This window comes from Homalodisca vitripennis, chromosome 5, assembly GCF_021130785.1.
Source record: "Homalodisca vitripennis isolate AUS2020 chromosome 5, UT_GWSS_2.1, whole genome shotgun sequence".
Taxonomy (NCBI): domain Eukaryota; kingdom Metazoa; phylum Arthropoda; class Insecta; order Hemiptera; family Cicadellidae; genus Homalodisca; species Homalodisca vitripennis.
In genome coordinates this window covers 53,111,210-53,134,137 of record NC_060211.1, presented here as the reverse complement: position 1 = coordinate 53,134,137, position 22,928 = coordinate 53,111,210, and the positions used below count along the sequence as shown (strand labels likewise).

At 35.9% G+C, this 22,928-nt stretch overlaps 1 protein-coding gene across 1 annotated transcript; it reads right to left on the bottom strand.

The window, feature by feature from the left end:
• Positions 1-7,090: 7,090 nt before the first annotated feature.
• On the bottom strand, positions 7,091-19,473 carry LOC124362204 (mitochondrial transcription rescue factor 1). Its single transcript, XM_046816509.1, has 4 exons — positions 18,970-19,473; positions 14,394-14,527; positions 10,184-10,256; positions 7,091-7,397 (listed from the first exon to the last, which is right to left on the bottom strand). Exons 1-4 carry the CDS (start codon positions 19,300-19,302, stop codon positions 7,185-7,187), a joined length of 753 nt encoding a protein of 250 aa, XP_046672465.1. The 5' UTR covers positions 19,303-19,473; the 3' UTR covers positions 7,091-7,184.
• Positions 19,474-22,928: the final 3,455 nt, after the last annotated feature.

Genomic DNA, 22,928 nt, shown 5'->3' with positions numbered 1-22,928 from the left:
ACATTTGTACTCATTTTTACCTATATTTTTTAATTTACGGGATAAAATTTCTATTCTATTGTATCTGGGATTGGTGATAGAAATCTTATATTATGTACTCATAGCTTGCAGCAATCTATTAAATCCTTGGGTGTCATGAGTTTTATTATTTATTTTAGTTAGCATTTGACATGACATAATCGTACGAAACGCGTCATGCTTGTGAGCTTAATGGATTCCTTCAAACTGTGAATACATGATACAAGATTTATGAGATAAATATTTCTAGTGTATAAAATCTTCATGTGTGCTGAAACATAATTTTCCCATATAATTAGTTTACTACAAAAATAAATCACATTATCTATATTGAGATATGAATCTGTCACATGAATAAAGATAATATTTTAGACAAGCAGCCAATTATGAGAGTAGGTTTAAAATTAATCCACACATGTTACTAAGGATTAACAAAATTTAATATCAAGATCAAGAAAAAATTACAATGGAGTACAATTTTTAAGTTTCAAGCATTTTCTAGTAGTTTTTTTCAAAATAGTCATCATTGAGGTAATACATTTTTCACAACATGTAAAAAGTATTTTGATTCTGTCACATAAACATTCTTCTAACGTTTCTCGAATTCAAGACTTGAAATGATAACGATGTTATACTAAAAGGTCAAAGGGCAAGATAATACCTTGTCACCGTGATCCTTACGGTCTATTGTGACTTAATCCTAAATCCTACACAACCAGCCATCTTGAGGCTGTTGATAAACTTCAAGACGTCCCTGGGAGCTAAAAATTCCATCTTATCCAGGAATACCCAGCACAGGTGTCTCCACGTAATCAGGGAAATCACTTCACAGTCCCTGCAGAAGCGATGTATGTCCGATTCAGTGAAACCCATCTTAAAAAGGTGATAGTCAAACAAGTGGGCAATATCTAGTCATCAGACTAAAGAACAATCTGATATCTGGCCTCCTGAGTCCAAGAATAGCTTCTCTGTCTATTGATTTGGAGTCTGTGACAGCATTGTGACCTAGAAGGCTTTTCAATACAGAGAAGTCTTTACAGCCACGCATTTCATGCCAGCTTTTCTGACTAGACTCTTGAGTATCCCAAAATGCAGCCAAAGAAAGATTTTAACTGCTGGGTGTTTCAACAGTTATGTATTATACACTTTGCAACTACAAAATTTTAACATCCAATAATTTACATAAACCTATCAACAGTATCGTCACCATACTTTTGCTTGTGTATTGAACCAAAGCATGTGTATTGAGGGAAAGTTATATTCACATACCACCTAGTGAGCTTCTAAAGGTAATTTTATTCCAAGCGTAATTGTGTCAGATTATGACAAAACGCTGAATATGTTTCCTGCATTTATGTTGGTAGTTAAATGGTTAGCTCATGTTTTAAAATGAACAGAGTGAGGAAACAATTTTAATCACTCAAAGGTAAATTCAACTTGTAAGTGAATTCTTCTAATAATATTTCAATCACTTTAAGTCAAACTCCAATTGTAGGAAAATTCTAATATTAATTTATTTTATTTTTAATAATTAATTTATAAAGTTTGTAATTAAATATTAACTTGTTGACTGAAAATTGACGACATACTGAGTTCATCGCGTCACCACGTGGTGATAAAGCTGGCTGCAACAGGCCGTCGTTCATCCTTGAGTGTGTTCTGCGAATTTACTATTCTTGGCCTTGTTTAGATCAGCTTTCCACCCCTCTCTCCCACGAAATTCCGCCAACCGATCAGAAGCCAGCTCAGCAAGAAATGCTCCCTCACAGTGAAAGTCACTACACCACTCTAAGCTCACTAAACTAGTATTCAAAATGGCTACCACAATCAACTCTCTCGCCGACTGTGAAGTAGCCTACGTGTTATTAGATTTCTTTAGGTAAGAAATACAACCAGCATAAGTTTGTTGTGTATTGTTTTCTGTGTATGAAGAGATAAAGAGCTATACTGGAGTTAAAATGGGAGGTAACACTTGTTGCATGAAAAATGAACTGATGTTCAATGCAAAAAGATTTACAATTTTTCAAGTAATTTTCCACAGATATCGAGAACCATAGTGAATACTACAGTGAACAAAAGTGACTGAGAAACTTCATAAAGTTTGTGCCCAATGGGTACCAAAAGTCTTGATTGTTGAACTCAAAACATCGAGAAGAAATTCCATTCTGGGTAATAATGGGACAAGTTTCTTACCGAGTAGATAACTTTTGACTTCACATCAAAACGGTTTCTTACCAGGTAGATCAATTACAACTGCTTTGATAAGTCTGGTAGAGTTTTTAGCTGATCAACTCGAAGATGGAAACCCTTCCACAGCCATATTCCTTGATTACAGCAAAGCGTTCGACTGCCTTAGCCACGACCACCTGATATCAAAACTAACCACGCTTGGAATACGAGGACAATCCCTGGAATGGTTCTGAAGCTATCTCACAGGACGAAGCCAGATGACAGAAGTGAAATACACCGCCGAAGGAGTTACACGCCAAATATGCTCAGGACTACAAGTCATCACTCGAGGAGTGCCGCAAGGCTCTGTTCTTGGACCAGTCCTCTTTATCCTCTACACGAACGATTTTCCTCAGTACATGGAGGATTTCAGCAGTACACTGATGTATGCTGATGATACTGTGCTTCTGCTCGGGAAAACGAATCAAGACGAGCTAGAGATAGCTGCTTACACGGCTGTTAATATGGCAGTGCAATATTGCCATGGCAAGGACCTTGTTGTAAACGATACAAAAACAAAACAGCTATTCTTTGGAAGACATAAAGATACTGTAGGAGGACTGCCTGAACTGGAGGAAATCAGCACTTCAAAGTATCTCAGAGTGACAATAGATGACTCTCTGACGTGGACACACCACATTGACAACCTCTGTAAAAGGCTTAGCGCAGGACTGTACGTGATCCGCAGGATGAAACATATCAGCGACCTAGGAACAGCTAAAACTGCATACTATGCTCTCTACGAATCACATCTTCGATACGGTATAGCAGTCTGGGGAGGTACCACACTAGGCAACCTGCAACGGGTCCTAATACACCAAAAGAGAGCAATTCGGATCCTTGCAAGCCTACGCACAAGAGAATCATGCAGGCAAGCTTTTCAAGAACTGAAGATTCTCACTGTGGTTAACCTATACATCCTGGAAGCTGTGACCTACGTACACCTGAAATCACCCGATGAAGTGATGACTGGAGCACAGCAACATGACTACAACACTCAGCATGCTGCAAACTACCATCTTCCAGCTCACTGCCTAGCGTCCACGGAGAAGAAGCCAACGTATGTCGGAGCAAAGCTGTGGAACGCCCTCCCACTAGAACTGAAGAGGAGAGACCGGCTGCAGTTTGGACACAAACTAAAACTCTGGCTTCAAGACCATCCATTCTACACAATAAATGAATTTTTAAACAGAACTTTCTAACCTGCTGTAACAAAAGAAAATCTGACGACTGTACTGTTCTCTAAGAATATGTTCAATAAAGAATATTTACCAAAAAGAACATGATAACTTTTTTAATCACACAGTCACTGGAGATTAAACATGGATCTCATGGATCAGTGTAGTGGGGTCACACTTATCACAGGTTTTTCTTCTTAAAAAGGTGCTGTGATCAGTGTTACATGCATAGGTGCCAAAAATTTCTTCAATAGGTATTGCAAAGGTTTTGACCTTGATATGGTAAGCTCTTAAATGTAAATTTTAACTATGGTCAATATTGCATTCTAGGCTTTCGTTTTAGCGCGCTTTTAACTACATTGTCACTAGTGAGTTAACCTACACACATTATTAGAACGGATTGTTTATTATTCTTAGTATTGTGCAATTTTATTAAATATTAGTGTAAATGAAGTTTTGTAGATATCAGTGTAAATATAACTGTAAACAAAAGTGTAAATATATCAGTATTAATACCTGGTTTTACTGGTATTATTATTAATTAGCTTACTGGTATTAGAGCTTGTTGGCGATGTAAGGAACAAAAATAAAAAAGGAAGACCATCCCAATTGCAAGACATTTCCCGACTAAATGGGAAACTTCATCTACCATATCCTCTTGAAGGTAGAAAAGTGAAGAATTGCGTCGTGTGTAGCAGCAGAGCACAAGGCGGCACCAGGAAAAGAGTGAAGTTTTATTGCAAAACTTGTGAAAATGAGCCCGGTCTTCACATCGGTGTTTGTTTTGAAAAGTACCATTCATCTCAGATATTTCAACAACAAGATGACAACTAGCCTGCAGTTAAATTTATATTCAGAACAATAATAAGCAGTTAAATTTTATTTTTTATCATGTTATAATTATTTACTGTCACATTATTAATACTCATTGTAACTCATGTTAGTTTAAAGAAATATAACATTTCCATCGTAATACTTTTCGACTACATTATTATTTACCTTCGGACCTTTAAATCCATTTAACTTTTTAAAAGGCACAGTATCAATGACGCGGCGAAAATAAATCCGAGCTGGTGGGGACGCAACAATGACATGGCTGCTGTGTGCACGCAGGCGCCATAGTGGACAGCACCGCTGCCCATCCGTTCTGAGTGGACAGTACGCGCTAAAATAATACGAGTCTACGAGAAGCCATATTTGGTCAGCACTGCTGCCCATCCGAGCGGAAAGGGTTAAGAAAATGTAATAAATTAATTATTTAATATTAAGTATAAATTATGCAAAAAAATAATTAGTTGAGGTGTTATTGATACAGAATAATTTTAATTTTAATTTAATTTACATTTAGATATAACTGTTTAGTTGTGATATGCAGAAAACACTAATAACCTGTCAAATAACTTGCTGATCATTGTAACTCAGTATATTTCTAAACAAGATTGTACAAATATTCAAACTAATTATATAAATCCTGCTTCAACAAATTATAAAAAAATTGGTTCTTAAAATGCTAAAAAAAAGAAATTTGAGCCTCACTAACAATCCCTAGAATTGGACTGAAAACAACATGAGTGTGCAACATTAAATATTAGATTATTTTCTCAACTATAAGGTATAAATGACCTTGTATTGGTAAGGTTAGTTCCTCATATGATAACAACTCTGTTTTGTTACTATTCTGATAACTTTGATCAATTACCCCCTCAAGAACTGATCATTAGAATAGGATTCAAATCATTGTCCAGCTTCCTTTCCTCTAAGCAATTATGGTAATTGGTTTCTTCAAAATACAACATTAATCATTTGTCTTTAGGCATACAGTATAGATACAATTGACATCGTCAAAATATTTAATATACACGCATAACAATACATTCATATATATATTTAATAGTGTTATATCTTAATAATAAGAAAGGAAAAGACACTCTGCCCATAGTCTATCGCTGAAAATAAGCACACACTAAAGGAATTAGGAATTAGAACTCTCTAACAACCTTTACAGACACTATTTCTGATCCAAATATCATATTTAAGCTTTCAAAATCTCAATAATTATCTGTACAGGCGCAATTGTGTATTTTTCCATTTAACTACTTGTATTTTTCATTTGAGAATGGTCTTTTACAATTCATTGAAATTTGATATAAAGACTTATACCTTAAAGGCCTAATTAAAGAAAAAAATTACAATATTTACTCTTATTATATTCATGAAAATTTTAAATATAAATATCTTAAAATCAACACATATTATAAAAGTGACTGTTATTACACTTTAGATAGAAAATGAAATTAAAAATCCAAAGATACCAAGTTTAAGAAAATTGGTTGTTGAATAAGCGAGGTAATTTGGTTTAAAAAAAAAAAAAAAAAAAAAAAAAAAAACAGAGTGCTAAACAATGTCAAGTGTCATGTGACAGCAGTGCTAATGAGCCACAAAAACCAGCAGTTTTAATTTTTGCTACTTCAATCAACTGATTATAACATTACATCGTTGGTATATGACATTTTGGTTTTGGGATAATATCTGTAAAGTTTGATAGAGTTCTGGGACACCCTGTGTATGTATCACTTTCCCCCTCCACATCGTCCTCCTCAATGACATCAGACGGTATATCAAGCTGCATATCATCAAGGTCACTGTCATGGCCGACACTGCTAACACCACACATTTCCAATTCACTTCATCGCTTGGTTATAGGTCACTGGCAACAAAAAGGCTTGCAATTCGCTATTCAAAATTGTATTTGGCTTCGCCATTGCAACACAAATGGAAATGGAGTACACAGAGTATTATGTGACACTAAGGAAACACACTGCATAATTACGAAAAAAAAGCTATTTAGCTCTTGACTCAAATATAACAATATTAAGTTACTAACAACACACTACGAAAAGGTCAGCATTCTAACTCTAGTGCTGGGGGCAAACTAAGCGTATATTCTTCGAGGAGGGTTCACTTCTAGCTAGTTTATACCTTCCAGTTGAATCCACACTGGTTACAGCATAAAACCAATGTGTCACTTAAATCTGGGCAACCTTATGGATGTCCAGTAGCGGTATATAACTAACTGCAAATGTTGAGATTCTGGGGTGCAAGAGTAATTCGATAGGTTAACTCTACTGCAGGAGATAAGTGTTGGAGTTGGTGGTGTTCGTTTCCTAAAAGTCAAAGGTTCTTGCCAGCCTAGACATAAAGGTGTGCCACTCCCTGCCTGATTTGACTGGAGAGGCTGGTTCAGCGCTGGCTTCTCCTTCTGAGGGGACAAGACTTGAGATTAGTGCCCTATATTCTTCCTTATGGATCTCGACAGGAAGTGGGCCCTACTCCGACCTTACCCATCCAGAATATCCTGTCACTCCGGAAGCAGCGCAAAGGTCCTTGCAGGAATAGGTGCAATTTTATAAGCTTCTTGTCCTAAGAGAACAAAAAAAAGGGTAAATTGCAAATATTACCGAAGTTCTCAGATTGGAGACGGCAGCACCCGAATAGAGTTCAGCACCTGTCCTATCGGAGAAGTTAACAGTGAATGTGTTAAACCACTAAAATCTTAATTATGGGGCTAAAATCACTCTTAATACAATTATTCATTCTAGAGAACTACTTAGTCATAGAATCATTCTTAACAAAAACACAAGAGGTTACATAGAGGAAACATACACTTCCAAATTGAGAACTTTATTTAAGGACTACTTATATACAATAGTTTGTAGGAGAAATTCAATATGTGAGTACAATACTCAGTACGGTACTCAGTTACTCTGCCATACTGGTTTTCTTCCAAGGGTCATCAGAGTAGTTCTCTATGTACATGGTCTTGGATACTCTGAGTCGGATTGCTAGCTGGTCCTCCTCATCCTCATCCCCTTCTTCCTTCACAGAGATCACTTCCACCCGGGATACACTCAGATATTCCGGGTTCATTGGACTTACACCTCGTATCAGGTCGACCTCATCTCCGATCTTTAACTGTCGGAACAACCAGAACAAAATATATTCTTAGTGAACTGCACCTTGTCTTATATAATCACAAAAAACATTTAATGATGATTTAAAACATTTCTTTCTAATAATTTAATAAAAACAACTGCGAGAAAAAATATCTTAAATATACCTTAAATTATTAAGCTTTTAGGTGCTAACTTATCCTTAAAATTACACCCTAAGAGTGCTCAGCCTTTTTTTCATTACATCCCAGAAGTGCCAGAAATGCACAAATTCAGCCAGACTATACCAACAATAAAACATATAGTGTCATAGTGAAAATTATCATATTACAAGGATATGACCAATTCAAAATTCAGTTTTACTCTCATCTCAATTTATAAAAAAAAATTAAAATTAAATTCTGATTAACACGTTTGCTGTGGGCCACTGTCCGGACAGTCCCGTGACCCTCGCCAAAACTGCGAGGCACTGTCCGGACAGTGCCGATACGCACAATGCATTGCTTATTCGTTTCGCTTGTCACGTGCTGCAATCTTGCAGGAATTGTCGGAAACTTTTCAAGCTTGTTCTAGATGAAGTATACTTACTTTCTGATACGTCAGTTTGTCCTGGAAATGCGGACCTACTGTCCCGACAGTGCCAGCGAAACAGCTGAAATTTCACATGTTTATTGCTATTATGAACCATTAGGAAAACAATAAAACACGTGTTCCTAATTTCTTTTCCCTTGTGTTAATGTTTTCGTGAGTAGACGTATCAGCAGCTAGGCTTGTTTACAAATTGGATAGGTTATTACTACGAAATTAAAAGTAAGGTAATCTTTTACCGGTAATGCGATTTTATCTATATGTGTGGTGTCAACATTTTTCTTGTACATAGTATACACATATTTTGCTTTTTTGTATACAGTATGTAGGCTATTGTCTCATTAGTAAATTCATTCAAACGATACTTTTATTTGTTTTATTGTGCGGACAGCACGCGGCGGCGATCTGCACCGCGGGCTCTGTGGGTGTTTTACGCTATGTGCGGGACTACTGTCCGGACAGTAGCGTTGTCTAGCAATGGAACCTGATGCATATCAAAGTCGATTGAAGTATTCTTGATACTTTTGGACATCACACAACACATTTGGTTAGTTATATTTAAATTTTATATAGCCCGTCATATGTTAACATAAATGATGCCATGCCAAAAATGCGGGCCACTGTCCGGACAGTCCCGATGATTACAATCGCATAAGAACGTAATATAATCGAATATCATTATTTTATAGCGCATCAAACCAAAATAACACCAATTCAACGAAAATCGCAAGTTTGAATTTTGCCGCATATCGGGTACATCATTGGCCGCTCTTGCCGCAGCGAACGTGTTAAATATTTGATACTGGCTAACCATACATCCAAATTGTTTACCATATGTTATTATAAAATTAATTATTATTACAAAAATGTAAACATTTGATAATTTGTGAAGTGCCTGATGATGGAATCTTTGATTCAGAAAGGCCTTGCACAAAATAAAAAATTATATATTGGAAAATGTTGTATTCCTTTATCTAGTGATACTACAATAAACAGTTTTTCCAATGCTCCAAGATTCTACATATTACAAGGAGTTGCAAGACATGTAAATTTTTTTAAATGTTAAAGATAATTACATAGAATATGTTTTTGTTTGTAGTCAAAACTTTAGTAAAAGGTAAAACTTAAACTTTAATATTATCTACAACAATTAAATATGATAGAAGTTACTTAGTTTAACAATTACTGAACATTTCACAAACATTTTATTAAATTGGGTAAAATTTGTATAAATGGTCAAATTAATTATCTAAACTCACCAGTAGCATATTAATAATGAAGATAACAATTAATATCCTAACATTTAGCAATTATGGTTTTTTTTTAATTATTGATACTTATTATAAAAAATATTTAGTTTCAACAAACTGTACTTTGAAAGACCAATGCCTCCTAAAATTTAAATCATATTCTAACCATGGCATCATGTAATTAATGACCACCACATTACCAAGATATATTACAGTGAAAACAAACAAATTTCATCATATAATATTTAGTCCTGTCTTGCTTTGCTTTTTACCTCTCTGTCTGTATGTGTTTTTATAAAATATGTTGTACCTTAAAATTGTTTGAGACATCAAGTTGAAACTTTGCAAGTTTAATGATCTTATTACTGTACATCTTAGATAAAAAGTTTCAAAATAATATGTAGATGTTGTGCTGTAATTATTAGTTTACACTGAAGATGGAAAATTATACAATGATACGACTCTTGACCTGAGGTTGTAGTATAGAGTTCCAGACAATGGAACATATCTTGGGTTATTGCCCCAGTCCGTTGTTTAAATAAGAGTTAGGGGAACTCTGTCAATCCAGTTTTGAAGCTCTCTCTTGGCTTAGAGGATTGGATTTGGCTCTTTTACCGGTAGATAACACAAAGTACATATATATTTAATTTTTAAATAATGAGAAAAGCACTAGTGTGCTTGCCGGCTTCTTTAATATTGTATGTATCTAAGGGTACTGACAAAACCAATACGATATATTCCCAAGTGTAGATATTTGTTATGATAAAGACAAACACCATTAAGTTTACCTTAAGCTTGATTTGCAAGTCCATTGTTAATGTACAAACGGACAATCCTTCTTGGTTTGGTCTTTACTTTTAGATGTTAAACCATTGTTATGGTAAGAATGTAACTCATTGAAAAAAATCATGAAACACATTTAAAGCTATTGAGACTATAAATAAAGTTAAATATCCAGTAAGAATCTTACCTGGAAACTCTTTTTGTTGGGCTTCTTCCCATTAACCCTAATATTTCCTTGGTAAAATGCTGTCTCTATCTTGCTAGAACAGAATGAAATTATGTTTAAATACAAAACTAAATAATACTGTAGTTATTTATTTAATTCAAATTGTGCATTACTTGGACTTTAGAACCTAAAATTATAATAATAAGAGAAATTAATTTAATCAAGAATATGAATATATTACGCCTTTTCTGTTATCATATTGATAGTTTATTTATTGTCACATAAATTATATCTAGAAATACATTTTAATTTTAAAATTATTTTAATTGATTATAAATTACTTAACATTGTAGGTAAACCAAAGCCAACAGAAAAAATAGCAAAACCACAAGTTTGATTCATGTAAAAAATCTTTAAAATAATTTAGTAAACAAACTCAATAGAATTAGTTTCTTTTTTTTAGTCAACTACTAAGGCTCTTCACAACTTAGTGGAAGTGATGGAGGACACCTTCAAACAAAAGGAAGCACTAGTCAGCATCTTTATGGATATTGAAGGGACTTTCAACCGAGTAGCATATCAATCCATGGAGGCAGCTCTGGAACAGTTTGGAGTTCTCCCATATACTGTCAAGTGGATAGTAGCCATCCTAAAAAGTAGACAAGTTACAACAAAGTTCGGGGATGAATTGGCCACAATTACCGTCTGGAAAAGATGCCCCCAGGGAGGGGTTCTGTCTCCCCTTTTGTGGGCGAAGATGTGGTTGATCCGCTGCTCCCTGGTTGATCCTGCCAGTAGTCATATGCTTGTCTCAAAGATTAAGCCATGCAAGTCTCAGTACAAGCCACATTAAGGCGAAACCGCAAAAGGCTCATTAAATCAGTTATGGTTCCTTGGATCGTACAATCCATTACTTGGATAACTGTGGTAATTCTAGAGCTAATACATGCAAACAGAATCCCGACCAGAGATGGAAGGGACGCTTTTATTAGATCAAAACCAATCGGGGCACCAGCCCCGCACTTCTTGGTGACTCTGAATAACTTTCAGCTGATCGCACGGTCCTCGTACCGGCGACGCATCTTTCAAATGTCTGACTTATCAACTGTCGATGGTAGATTCTGCGCCTACCATGGTGTAACGGGTAACGGGGAATCAGGGTTCGATTCCGGAGAGGGAGCCTGAGAAACGGCTACCACATCCAAGGAAGGCAGCAGGCGCGCAAATTACCCACTCCCGGCACGGGGAGGTAGTGACGAAAAATAACGATACGGGACTCATCCGAGGCCCCGTAATCGGAATGAGTACACTTTAAATCCTTTAACGAGTACCAATTGGAGGGCAAGTCTGGTGCCAGCAGCCGCGGTAATTCCAGCTCCAATAGCGTATATTAAAGTTGTTGCGGTTAAAAAGCTCGTAGTTGGATCTGTGTCTTACGATGTCGGTTCATCGCTCGCGGTGTTAACTGACATGTCCTGTGGGACGTCCTGCCGGTGGCGGTCCGGGCTCCCGGCGGTGTGTAGGGTCCGCCTGAAGCATCCCGAGGGTTCCGGCCGCCGATTCAATCCTGCCGCGGTGCTCTTGACTGAGTGTCGAGGTGGGCCGGCACGTTTACTTTGAACAAATTAGAGTGCTTAAAGCAGGCTGATTTCTGCCTGAATACTGTGTGCATGGAATAATGGAATAGGACTTCGGTTCTATTTTGTTGGTTTTAAGAATCCGAAGTAATGATTAATAGGGACAGGCGGGGGCATTCGTATTGCGACGTTAGAGGTGAAATTCTTGGATCGTCGCAAGACGTACCTAAGCGAAAGCATTTGCCAAGTATGTCCTCGTTAATCAAGAACGAAAGTTAGAGGTTCGAAGGCGATCAGATACCGCCCTAGTTCTAACCATAAACGATGCCAGCCAGCGATCCGCCGAAGTTCCTCCGATGACTCGGCGGGCAGCTTCCGGGAAACCAAAGCTTTTGGGTTCCGGGGGAAGTATGGTTGCAAAGCTGAAACTTAAAGGAATTGACGGAAGGGCACCACCAGGAGTGGAGCCTGCGGCTTAATTTGACTCAACACGGGAAACCTCACCAGGCCCGGACACCGGAAGGATTGACAGATTGATAGCTCTTTCTTGATTCGGTGGGTGGTGGTGCATGGCCGTTCTTAGTTGGTGGAGCGATTTGTCTGGTTAATTCCGATAACGAACGAGACTCTAGCCTGCTAACTAGGTGTCTCCGGTATCCACAATAGTGCTACCGGCGAATTAAATTCTTCTTAGAGGGACAGGCGGCTTCTAGCCGCACGAGACTGAGCAATAACAGGTCTGTGATGCCCTTAGATGTCCTGGGCCGCACGCGCGCGCTACAATGAAGGAATCAGCGTGTCTTCCCTTGGCCGAAAGGCCCGGGTAACCCGTTGAACCTCCTTCGTGCTAGGGATTGGGGCTTGCAATTGTTCCCCATGAACGAGGAATTCCCAGTAAGACCTCCTTACAAAAGCTGAAAAGAGGGGAATAAGTTTACAATGCTACGCTGATGACTTGGTGCAAATTGGCAAGGAGAAAAATAAAGGCACGCTGGAATGCCTCACTCAAGCAGCCCTAAAATTTATAAGCAACTGGTGTCATGGGGTAGGTCTACGGATTAATCCATAAAAAACAAGTATGATAATTTTTACCAGGAAAAGAAAGTTCCAGCTTGTTCAACCTGTTCTGGAAGGTATCAGGGTAAAACTCTCTGAAGCAGTCAAATCTAGGTGTAATCCTGGATAAAAGACTAACATGGATTCTACATATTGAGAACATGTTATAGAGAGCATCAAAGGCCCTCAGAGCTTGTAAAAGATTTTTTGAACTGAAATGGGAATTGAAACCCAAAATTATTTATTGGATCTACGAAGCCATCATAAAACCAATGATCACATATGCTGCTCTTGTGCGGTGGCCAAAAGTAGAACAAAAAACAGCTGCCAAGAGGCTACAGAGTCTTCAAAGGTTAGTTTGTGTAAGCATTACAGGGGCAATGAGCTTCTGTCCAACTCTGGAACTTGAAGCGGTTCTGGGATACACTCCTCTGGGGCAGGAGGTGATGAAGACAGATGTATTAAGTGCAATGAAGCTTCTGGGTACAAAGGTGACAAAGACTACCTCCTCAGAAGGACAATCCTGAGGAATATCCTGAGGCTGAAATGGAAACCAACGTATCTGAAAGTATGGTTAAGAAATAATGCTTTGAAAAACCATACTTAGTCTCAATTGAAGACAGGGAAAAATGGAGTAAAAAAGAGTAGAGGCCTCTACTCTACTAAAGGAGTCCCGATGTTTGACACAGATGGTTCACACCTTGACTGTAGGGCAGGATTTGGTATATACAGACCAGGAATAATGCTGTGCCTCTGGGAAAACACGCTACGGTCTTCCAAGCAGAAGTCTTAGCAATAGAATCATGCACCAGAAGACTCATACAAAAGAGGCCAGAAGGAGCAGAATAATTAATACTCCCTGATAGCCAGGCTGCACTAAATGCACTTTATGCCTATTCATTTTGAAAGCAATATGTGAATGTAAGAATGTTCTTGTGGAACTGGCAAAGAAGAACAGAGTTACACTCGGTTAGGTGTCGGGCCATGAGGGCATTCATAGAAACGAAAAAGCAGATACTCATATCAAAATAGGTATAGAATCCCTTATGGTAGGGCCTGAGTCAGTCTGTGGGGTAGCTTTCTCCTACAGCAAAGCTCTCGTAAAAAAGAGGATTAGATCCTTGAACTAGAGTAGGATCTCATTACTAAGACAATCTAAAATGTTTATATCTCCTTATTTTAAAGGGTGGGCAGCTTTCCTAGAACAAAGTAAGGAGGATATAAGATTGATATTAGGAATTTGATAGAACAAGGCTCCCTTATAAAACATCTCATGAAGGTGGGTCTAAGTTAGACTGATGAATGCAGACTGCGGAGAATCAGAAGAATCAGTGGAACACATATGGCTTAACTGTCCTGCCATATTTGAAAATTAGGACAAAATTCTTAGGAGCGTATTTTCTGAGCCCCAAGGACGTCAAAGAACAGGAGCCCTTAAATTTCATTGACTTTTGTAAAAGTCTCATATTATGAGAGTTATAATAATGGCTCTAACATTGAACCAAGACATATACCGGTTTAAGGATTGAATTGTTCAAACAAGAGAGTTATATGAAATTAATAAATAGTGAAGTTTGAATTATGGATCATGTACCTACTTCCGTGCCACGTTGAGCGCCTTCTTCATGAGCCCATCCAACCTGAGAGATTGCATGCGGACTGTCACCACCTTTCCTACTTGTGAAACCTCTTCTTCCACATCTGAATCAGAGTCTGAATCATACTCGGGTCTCTGTAGACATATGGCAAAATCAAATTTCTGGGCCAACATGACTGTCCTAATACTATTGTAAAAACATATAAATTAACAAAAATCTTATAAAAATAAAATATAGTTCACTGTTTTCAAAATAATCTAATTTACAGCTTTGAGTGAAAAACCATTATCAGTTTCAATATTTCTACAGCAGCTGTACTTTTCTCAATCTTTTACTTCATATAGCCTAAGTTGCTGAACTGTAATGGTTTCCAATACAAATGGGCTTACTGACTTCTCCAACTGTGTAATACTATTGCTGCCAACAGCGCTGGATTTTATATTGTTCATGGCTGCTTGGATTTCCAAATATTTCATGGATTCTATTTTTACAGGCTACTGACAGAATTAAGTCTTAAAGTCCTGAAGGATAATTAAACAGTGAAGAATATAACTCTGTCAAGAAGAAAGTTAAAGATAATTTTAATTTAACTTATAAACAACTCACTTTTTGAAGACTCTTGGAGCAATTGGAAAATACTTATAAATACTACTAAATGTAAATAGTACAATACTTTTCCAAATTATTTATTTTTTGGACGAGGCCTTTCGAAACCAAAGGTTTCATTATCAGGCGACTCCACAAATAAATATTTACATGATTTTTATTACAATTACAAATACCATATAGTGTAAATATGCAAATACAAAAATTTTGGAAATATTTCAGCCAGTATGAAAAATTAGATACGACTACAGTATAATGTTTTAATAAATTGAGATGAAAGGAGACTAGAATTTTCAGTAGGGCCTTCTTCATTGTTTATGAATTTTTCTTTATTTATGTTTATGTGTAGTGTTTCCCAAGCATTTAAGTTTATCGGTTTTGTTACTTCTTTTATTAATTTTAGATTTTTAATTGATGTTTTGTGTCTTGAATCGATGCAGTGCTTGGCTACAGCAGATTTTTCAACTCTTCCATATATTTTGTATGTGATAAATGCTCCTCAAATCGTGTTTTTATTGTTCCTTTTGTTGGTCCAATATAAATTTTATCACAGTCATCGCATCCAATTTCATAAATTCCCGATTTATTATTATTTGAAATTTTGCCTTTAGGGTTTCCTAATATTTGGGATGGTTTGTTGCTTGTTCTGTAAGTGACAGTTTTATTTGTATGTTTTTTTTTAATTTAGCAATATTTAGTTCGAGAAAGTGCTGTATGTTTTGAAAATAAATTCTTGTTTTGTGTCTTGAGGTAGCCTTAATGTTGTCTTATCTTTTCGAGTTCTTCTAACTCACTTTTTAACTGAGAAAGTAAGTGGAAAGGGTCAATTATGGTGAGTATGTACATGATTATTAAGTTTACAAAGCTCTGTTTGCATTTGCTCCTGAGAATTCTTGAAAAACTTATTTATAATAGTATGATACTAAATAAGAGTAAACTTGAGGAACCTTGTGAAATTTTTTTCAATACTTTATTTAGGTACTTTATTTTTTTAATACATTTATGAATTACGTTAGGGGTGCCATTACATCAAGCTTTGTTATATTTGCTGATGACATCAAAGTATTGGTGTAGATTCGGCCTGTGTTGGAACAGATTCCTTTGCAGGAGTCTCTTAGCAATAACATATTGGCTGTTGGTGCTTTAATAATAACAATGAGCTGAATTCCACAAATACTCATGTAATGGTGTATATATGAGGAAGAAACATACGTAATTTTGACTATTGTATATATTATATGACAAGAGACTGGACAGGGTGGAAAGAGTAAAGTGCTTGGGTATTATTATGACATCTTCTTTTGATCCACAAGAATGTAATTAATTGTAACATTACTGCTAGAGCATAATCTCTTATTGGCTTTATTTACGAATCGACTAGGAATTTTAATACTGCTCAAATTCTTGTAATTCTATACAAGGCTCTGATTCAGTATTGGAGTATGGTTCATATCTGGTCACCCTGCCAAATAGATCATAAAGAATTATTGGTGAAAACACTAACTTAAATCGCTACATGAGAATGCTTGAATCAAGACTAGGATACAGGTACTTTGACACTCCCATCCATGTTTTAAAAGAAGAATTTGCCATCCAGCCTTCATCTTATACACAATATTCTTGAATTGGTCTTCCTGCACAGACTGGTTAATTGCCTCATTGACTGCCCAGACCTAATTTCCAAAATTTATTTTGCAGCTCAAGAGGCACTTACTCAAAGACAATCTTTCAGCAATGTTTTCATTACATTTTTTATGGCTACAATAGTTGCCTTTCGAGGCTTCGTTGCAGTTTAGGTTGAAACTTCTATTGTGACCCTAACAGCTTTTTAAGGAGGAGAGTGAGTGAAAGTGTTGATGGTGCATTGAAAAAATCTGTACCTGCTTATATATTTCACTTTATTCATCTTATAATAGCACCAACACCATTTTTGGTTGTAAAGTAAGTGCATAGTTTAGTGCCATTTATACCGACTCTGGTACTTTAAATTTTTATCTAAAATGTTTAAGGTGTGCATATTTTACAATTGAATGGTTGCATTAACATCTCTCTTGTTAAAAATGTGTTATTGTTTATACATGTTATACTGATGTTATATTTCTGTTATTATATCTGTCATCTTGTTTTTAAATTATTATACTATTACTTTTATGTAAAATTGTGTTTGCGGCTGAGCAAAATAAACGGTTTGTTTGTAGTTCTTTATTATTTATGTGATTATATCATTGCATGTATTATAAATTTTTTTTACTTAAAATATTTTAGAAGTTTAATGCTGTGGATACATTGACACCAATTGATAGTTCTGTTATTCGATATATGAAGTATTGATGGTTATACTAAGTGATAATAACCGGATCCGCTTATAGTTGGCCATATTTTTATATTACTAAAACATGTGGACTACTTGACAAATTAGTAAGTTAAATTATATTTTTGAAATAGATGAACTACCTTATCAATTAAAACAAAAATAGAAATATTGGTTTAGTAAGATTTTAGTAAGACTACAAAATAAAATTACACAATAACATAGCTTAACCAGGTCGCAGTATACTAAGCGGTCACCACAGCCTGCGTTGATGGCCGGAGGCACTTGTCTCAACTCGATAACAACTAATTAATTTGTAGCTCGAAATTTAAGAAAAACATTGTTCATTTAGATCAAAATTCTGCTCATTTCAGTATTATTTTTCATTTACGTTTGCAAAGATGGCGCCGCATCTGATGATGTCATCACGAGGTTGAATCACGGTCACGTGATGCCCGATGTGGATGTAGAACATGGAAATATTGCTCCGCACTTGAACAGTTGTTCCGTTTTTGATGTTCTAGAACTTTGTTATTTCGGTACTTTGGGATTATACCGACCACACCAGTATGAAGAACACAAAAATATAAATGTATAGAGAAACAAACATGATAGAACGAAAAAACAACTCTTTAACTACAAAATTACAAACTTACAACGTTTATCAATATTGATAATGGGGTCAGATTCCGTTATATACCCCCAACGCTTAAACTTTTTTCAATGAACTTAGAACGTAATAAAACGATGTAGTTGAGTAACAGTACTAACATTCTATCAATCAACAAGCATTTCCAGGTATTGTGATCGGTATTGTTGTCGCTGTTATCTTATCTTTCTCGAGAATCCCGATTACGGCAGGCCGCGCGGCAACACATGATTATTTAAGTTTTTTGCACGGTACATAATTGCCTTTCCATTACAATTCAATTTACATTTCTGATCAGCCCCTCTAGAATTTGATATTTTACTGATAGGTACTATCTCGAGCCAAGGGATGTTTTTCTTTTATTTTCTTTCTCCGCTGATGGCCGGAGGCACTCGCATTTTGGGTGGCGGAGTGTGATCAAGAATAAAAACAAGTTTTGTGTGTTTTTTTCAATAGAGTTTAGTTTTCGATTGGTAATGTTTGTTTTTGTTGAATTTTTGTGTTTGGAGAAATGTAGAGGTAAAACACTAAATGTAGAGAGACGCACCAGCTGAACGGGCGGCGAGACTCTGCAATCATGTTATCTACTAGACTGCTCGACTTTGACCTCTGTCTGAGGATGGGTAAGGGTTTGCGATAAGACAATTCCTGTTTTATATTGACGAAATATTGTTCTACGCTAATCTAGTAATCAGTAGAAGCAAAATGTCAAATAACGATTCATGTCTGGGTGTGGTCGGTATAATCCCAAAGTACCGTTATTTCTTATTTCCACCCCGTCAAACCTTATATTGTTTTGTTCTGTAGGACAATTCCCATAAGTTAATAACGCGAAACTCATATTTTGTCACTCCGGCCGTTAATGTGACAATTACCTGTTTTTGTACTTGATAGTTTTAGTCTTTCTAGGATAATCGATAATTTGATACCCTGATTTGATTGCGGTGGTGGCCGCTTAATATACTGCAGCCCCTTACCAATAAAAGAATATTCAAATAAACATCACAAACCTTTTTTGATTTCTTTGTAGATTTGTATCTTCTTTGTTGACTGACTAAGCTAGTGTCATTTAAATTTGAAACAATCCACTTAGGCAAACACACCACTTGTATATCAGAAATATTAAAGAATGTATGTATAAACTTACAAGAATCTAAAGGTATTCGAGAATGATTATTTAATTTTACACCATTATTGAATCCAAGTATACCAGAATCTGTAACACACATAGGCTTATGTCCAAAGTTTTTATAGTCGGTTCGGGTGAACCATAAGATGCTAGAGCGCTGATTGACTTCAGTAATTTTGGTGAAATTACAATTTGTTAGAAGTTTTCTAAACATTGTAACTGAATAAAACTGAAACTAGACCTTACGAACCGTCTGAATATTGTTTATTAGTATTAGCAGTTTACATATACATTGTTTCTTTTCACTCTAACCTTACGCTAAACATGGACAATGTTTACACCGTAATAACATCATAACAAATACATAACCTTAACCAATAAAATAACCTATACATTTTTTTCTTGTAGGTTGCCCATCAACGGAAGACTTGTAGAAGGCAAACATGTTGTAAGCTCCATGAAGTAGTACCTAACTCATGGAGCTTCACTTGCTCCATAATCATTTTTTTAATAATCTCCAGTTTGCTTGCTTTAAAAAATTTGTCATTATGACACATGAAAACTAGAAGAAGTTTCATGTAAAAATGTTTCAATATAGCTACTAATAAGAGAGCAGTGACAGTTTGCAAATTTTACCCAAAAACAGTTTTTTGAGTTCAGCGAGTGAACGACGTAACCAATAATGAACTTGGCCACATTAATTTGTTGGTCTTGTTATTACGCATAAAATTTCCATTTAATCTTTGCTGTATCTCTAATCGTTTCCATGATCTCTTCAACGTGCATAAAATTTGGAAAACTCGGAATATGGCTATTGATTGTTTCGGACAGTCTTACATGAGGAGTTAGTTACCAGATTACTTTTCTGTCTTGTATTACCATGTATGAAAGATTCTAAGTTCTGTTTAATGTAAAGTACATAAATAAGAATGTACAAAGATGGCTCTGTCATAATTTATAACTTCTGAAAGCTGGCTTTATATGATTTTCTGTTTGAAAGGTTACCTATTTAATGTTCTGATAGCTTTTTTGTCAAACAAAATCTTGCGATACCTTACATGATGAACTGTCGCATAGCGCATAGCGAATGCCATGTTATATAATAGAATGAAAATACCATAGTAGGCTAACATGAAAGTTTCTTGTGTCCTAAGCAAAAAGTACAATTCGAGCTAACCTTTTACATAGGGGTTTTACACGTGACTTCCAATTTAAATGACTATCCAATGTAAAACCTAACAATACAGAAAAGAAGGGATACTACAACATAAATCATGAACAAAGATCAAATAGAGGAAACGTCCGAACACGGAACCTTAAGAAGCTCTGGCAATGACCTTTTGGTAAGGTGAGCTATTACTATTTACCACCACTGTTTGCATTCGCCCAGATATATATGATCTAACTAAGTAATTCACTTCAACTCTCTATCTCTAATACTATAAAAGTCTAACTTATCGTACAAAGTGTAAAATGCTAAACAGTAAAAAGCCTTTGTGAGGACTATTAAGTTTGACGCTATTATTGATTTATTTTCAAAACCTTTTAAAACATATTTTACAATAGTTTCAATAGCTGAACGTGTTTTTCTTGGAACGAAACCCATACTGATGTTGGTAAAGTAAATTATTAAAACTAAGATAATCATATAGTTGTAGAATGATACAAGATTCTATGATTTTTAAAAAGTTCAGTACAATAGAAATTGGACGGTAACATTCAGGTAGACTCGGGTCGTCTTTCTTAAAGATAGGAGTGACTTTTATTTGCTTTAAACTATCTGGGAATATACCATTTAGAAGTACAAGGTATTTACATTTTTTATTTAAATATGTAAGAGAATTTACCAAAATATTGCCTGGTGACTTAACCACAAGATTTGAAAAAAAAAAAAACAAATAAGTCCTCGCTTGTAGAGTTGCTACGATTCGAAAAGACAGAACACACAACCTTAGAACCTACCGGATGCCATTTGAAACCGGTTGCTATTATTGGCTTATCAAATTTTAAGAATACGTCTAGGTCAGAGTGAGTTTTATCTCTAAAATTCAAGTCAATATTACCCTGTACGGTTTTACTGATGTTCATACATTGACGATATAATCAACTGACTCAAGAGCGGGTATAATCGGATTAGTCTTACTAAAACCTTGGTAGTGTATTAGCCTTCGAGTTTTGTTTCTCGTATACCATCTTATAATTAATTTATCCATTCTTATCAGCTCAAGTAGGCTATCAGTGCATTTCCATCTAGTATGCAACAAAAGTAACAAATCTCGCATTACTCCCAACTCAGAAGTAAACCAGATGCTGTTACTATTTCCTTTTCATAGGAATGTTCCCTTTTTTCTGGTTTACATTTAATATAGGATACAGCTCAGTGTAAACATCCGTTACCACATTGGCAAAATACACAAAGCACAATTTACATCTAAAACCTTATACAAAGAAGACCAATCCACATGAAATAAAAAATAATTAAAAGTGTTCTAATCTACGATTATTCATTAAGCGTATAGTTTTCAATGGTTCTTCCTGTCTGGTGTTCTTATCAATCCAAAGATTAAATATAATGTTTAGCCAGACACCTGCGTAGTCAGATATGATATCCTGCTATATCAAAGAGACCATTATCGAATGTATTGGTCTCTGTGCTCTCTGTGTCTAAAACATTATATTTTGATTTCCGGCAAGAGTCAATCGTTCATTGGATTTGACAAATTGACTTACATGTAACAACAATTTGACCATGAATAACATAACACTAGTACGGTATATAAAAATAATGATAAGATTAAAATCAAATAACCTAATCGCAGCTTCTTCATATATAGGCCTACTGTTAAAGACAAAAAGAAGCTATACTTACAAGTTTATATGACAAGTTTTTTTTCACATATATGGAGAAACCACCGTGGCACGATAACCTGGCAAAGTAGTCAGCAAGCAGAAAACCCTCTGGAACGATAAAGCTTACCTCTTCACTGCAGAGTCAATCTTCAGTTAGCTCATGTTCATTAATTGTCTTAAACTGGCCCAGTTTGTTACGAAGGGCTCGATTAGTTAAAACATAGATAGATATGACAGAGTCTTGTTTAGTTACTGTGTCCAAGTCACTTAGACTTCCGGATTTTGTGCGGTTAAAAATTTCCCTGCCAAGTTTCATTACCTCGCTTGACTCGGGTGGGGGGGGGGGGGTCGATATTTACCAATAACACGACCTTCAGGCAAAATATTAGGGTGCATAATATTATCTCCTAGATAATATCTAGAATCTTGTCGATATTCCTTCAATTCACTTCCATGTCTCGAATTTGGTGAGAAATATTCACTTGCAGTGGTATCACCATCTTCGTTACTATTGTCTACAGTGTTTGAAAACTGTCATCGCAATTCAAAATCAAATTTTCAGTCTTAATTGTGATGTCCTTGACTCAACCGATTTCCGGTCAATTAATTAAAAATCCGTTGCTTCATAGATAATAGACTTGTTTCCACAGCCCTTGACGAGGAAGAGGAGGACCTAAAATAATTGGCCGTCACTTATCCAAGTTGCATGCGTTTGTGGCGGCAAAGGGCTGACATATTACTCCGAAGGTAAATGAATGACATAAGTGAGATGTGGTACACACATTGTGAATGTGTCTTTAGGCAATATAAAGAAAAATAAAAATAAGTGTTTTACAGTTTCAAAATGGCGAGTTTTAAATTTTCAACATCAAATTTCAAGTTTTCAGACAGTAGCAATACTATATAGAAGTAGCCTTGAATAACCAAAATATAGATCTAGAATGTCCAAAACCAATACACAAGGGTTTGGAAATATACATATAAATATTT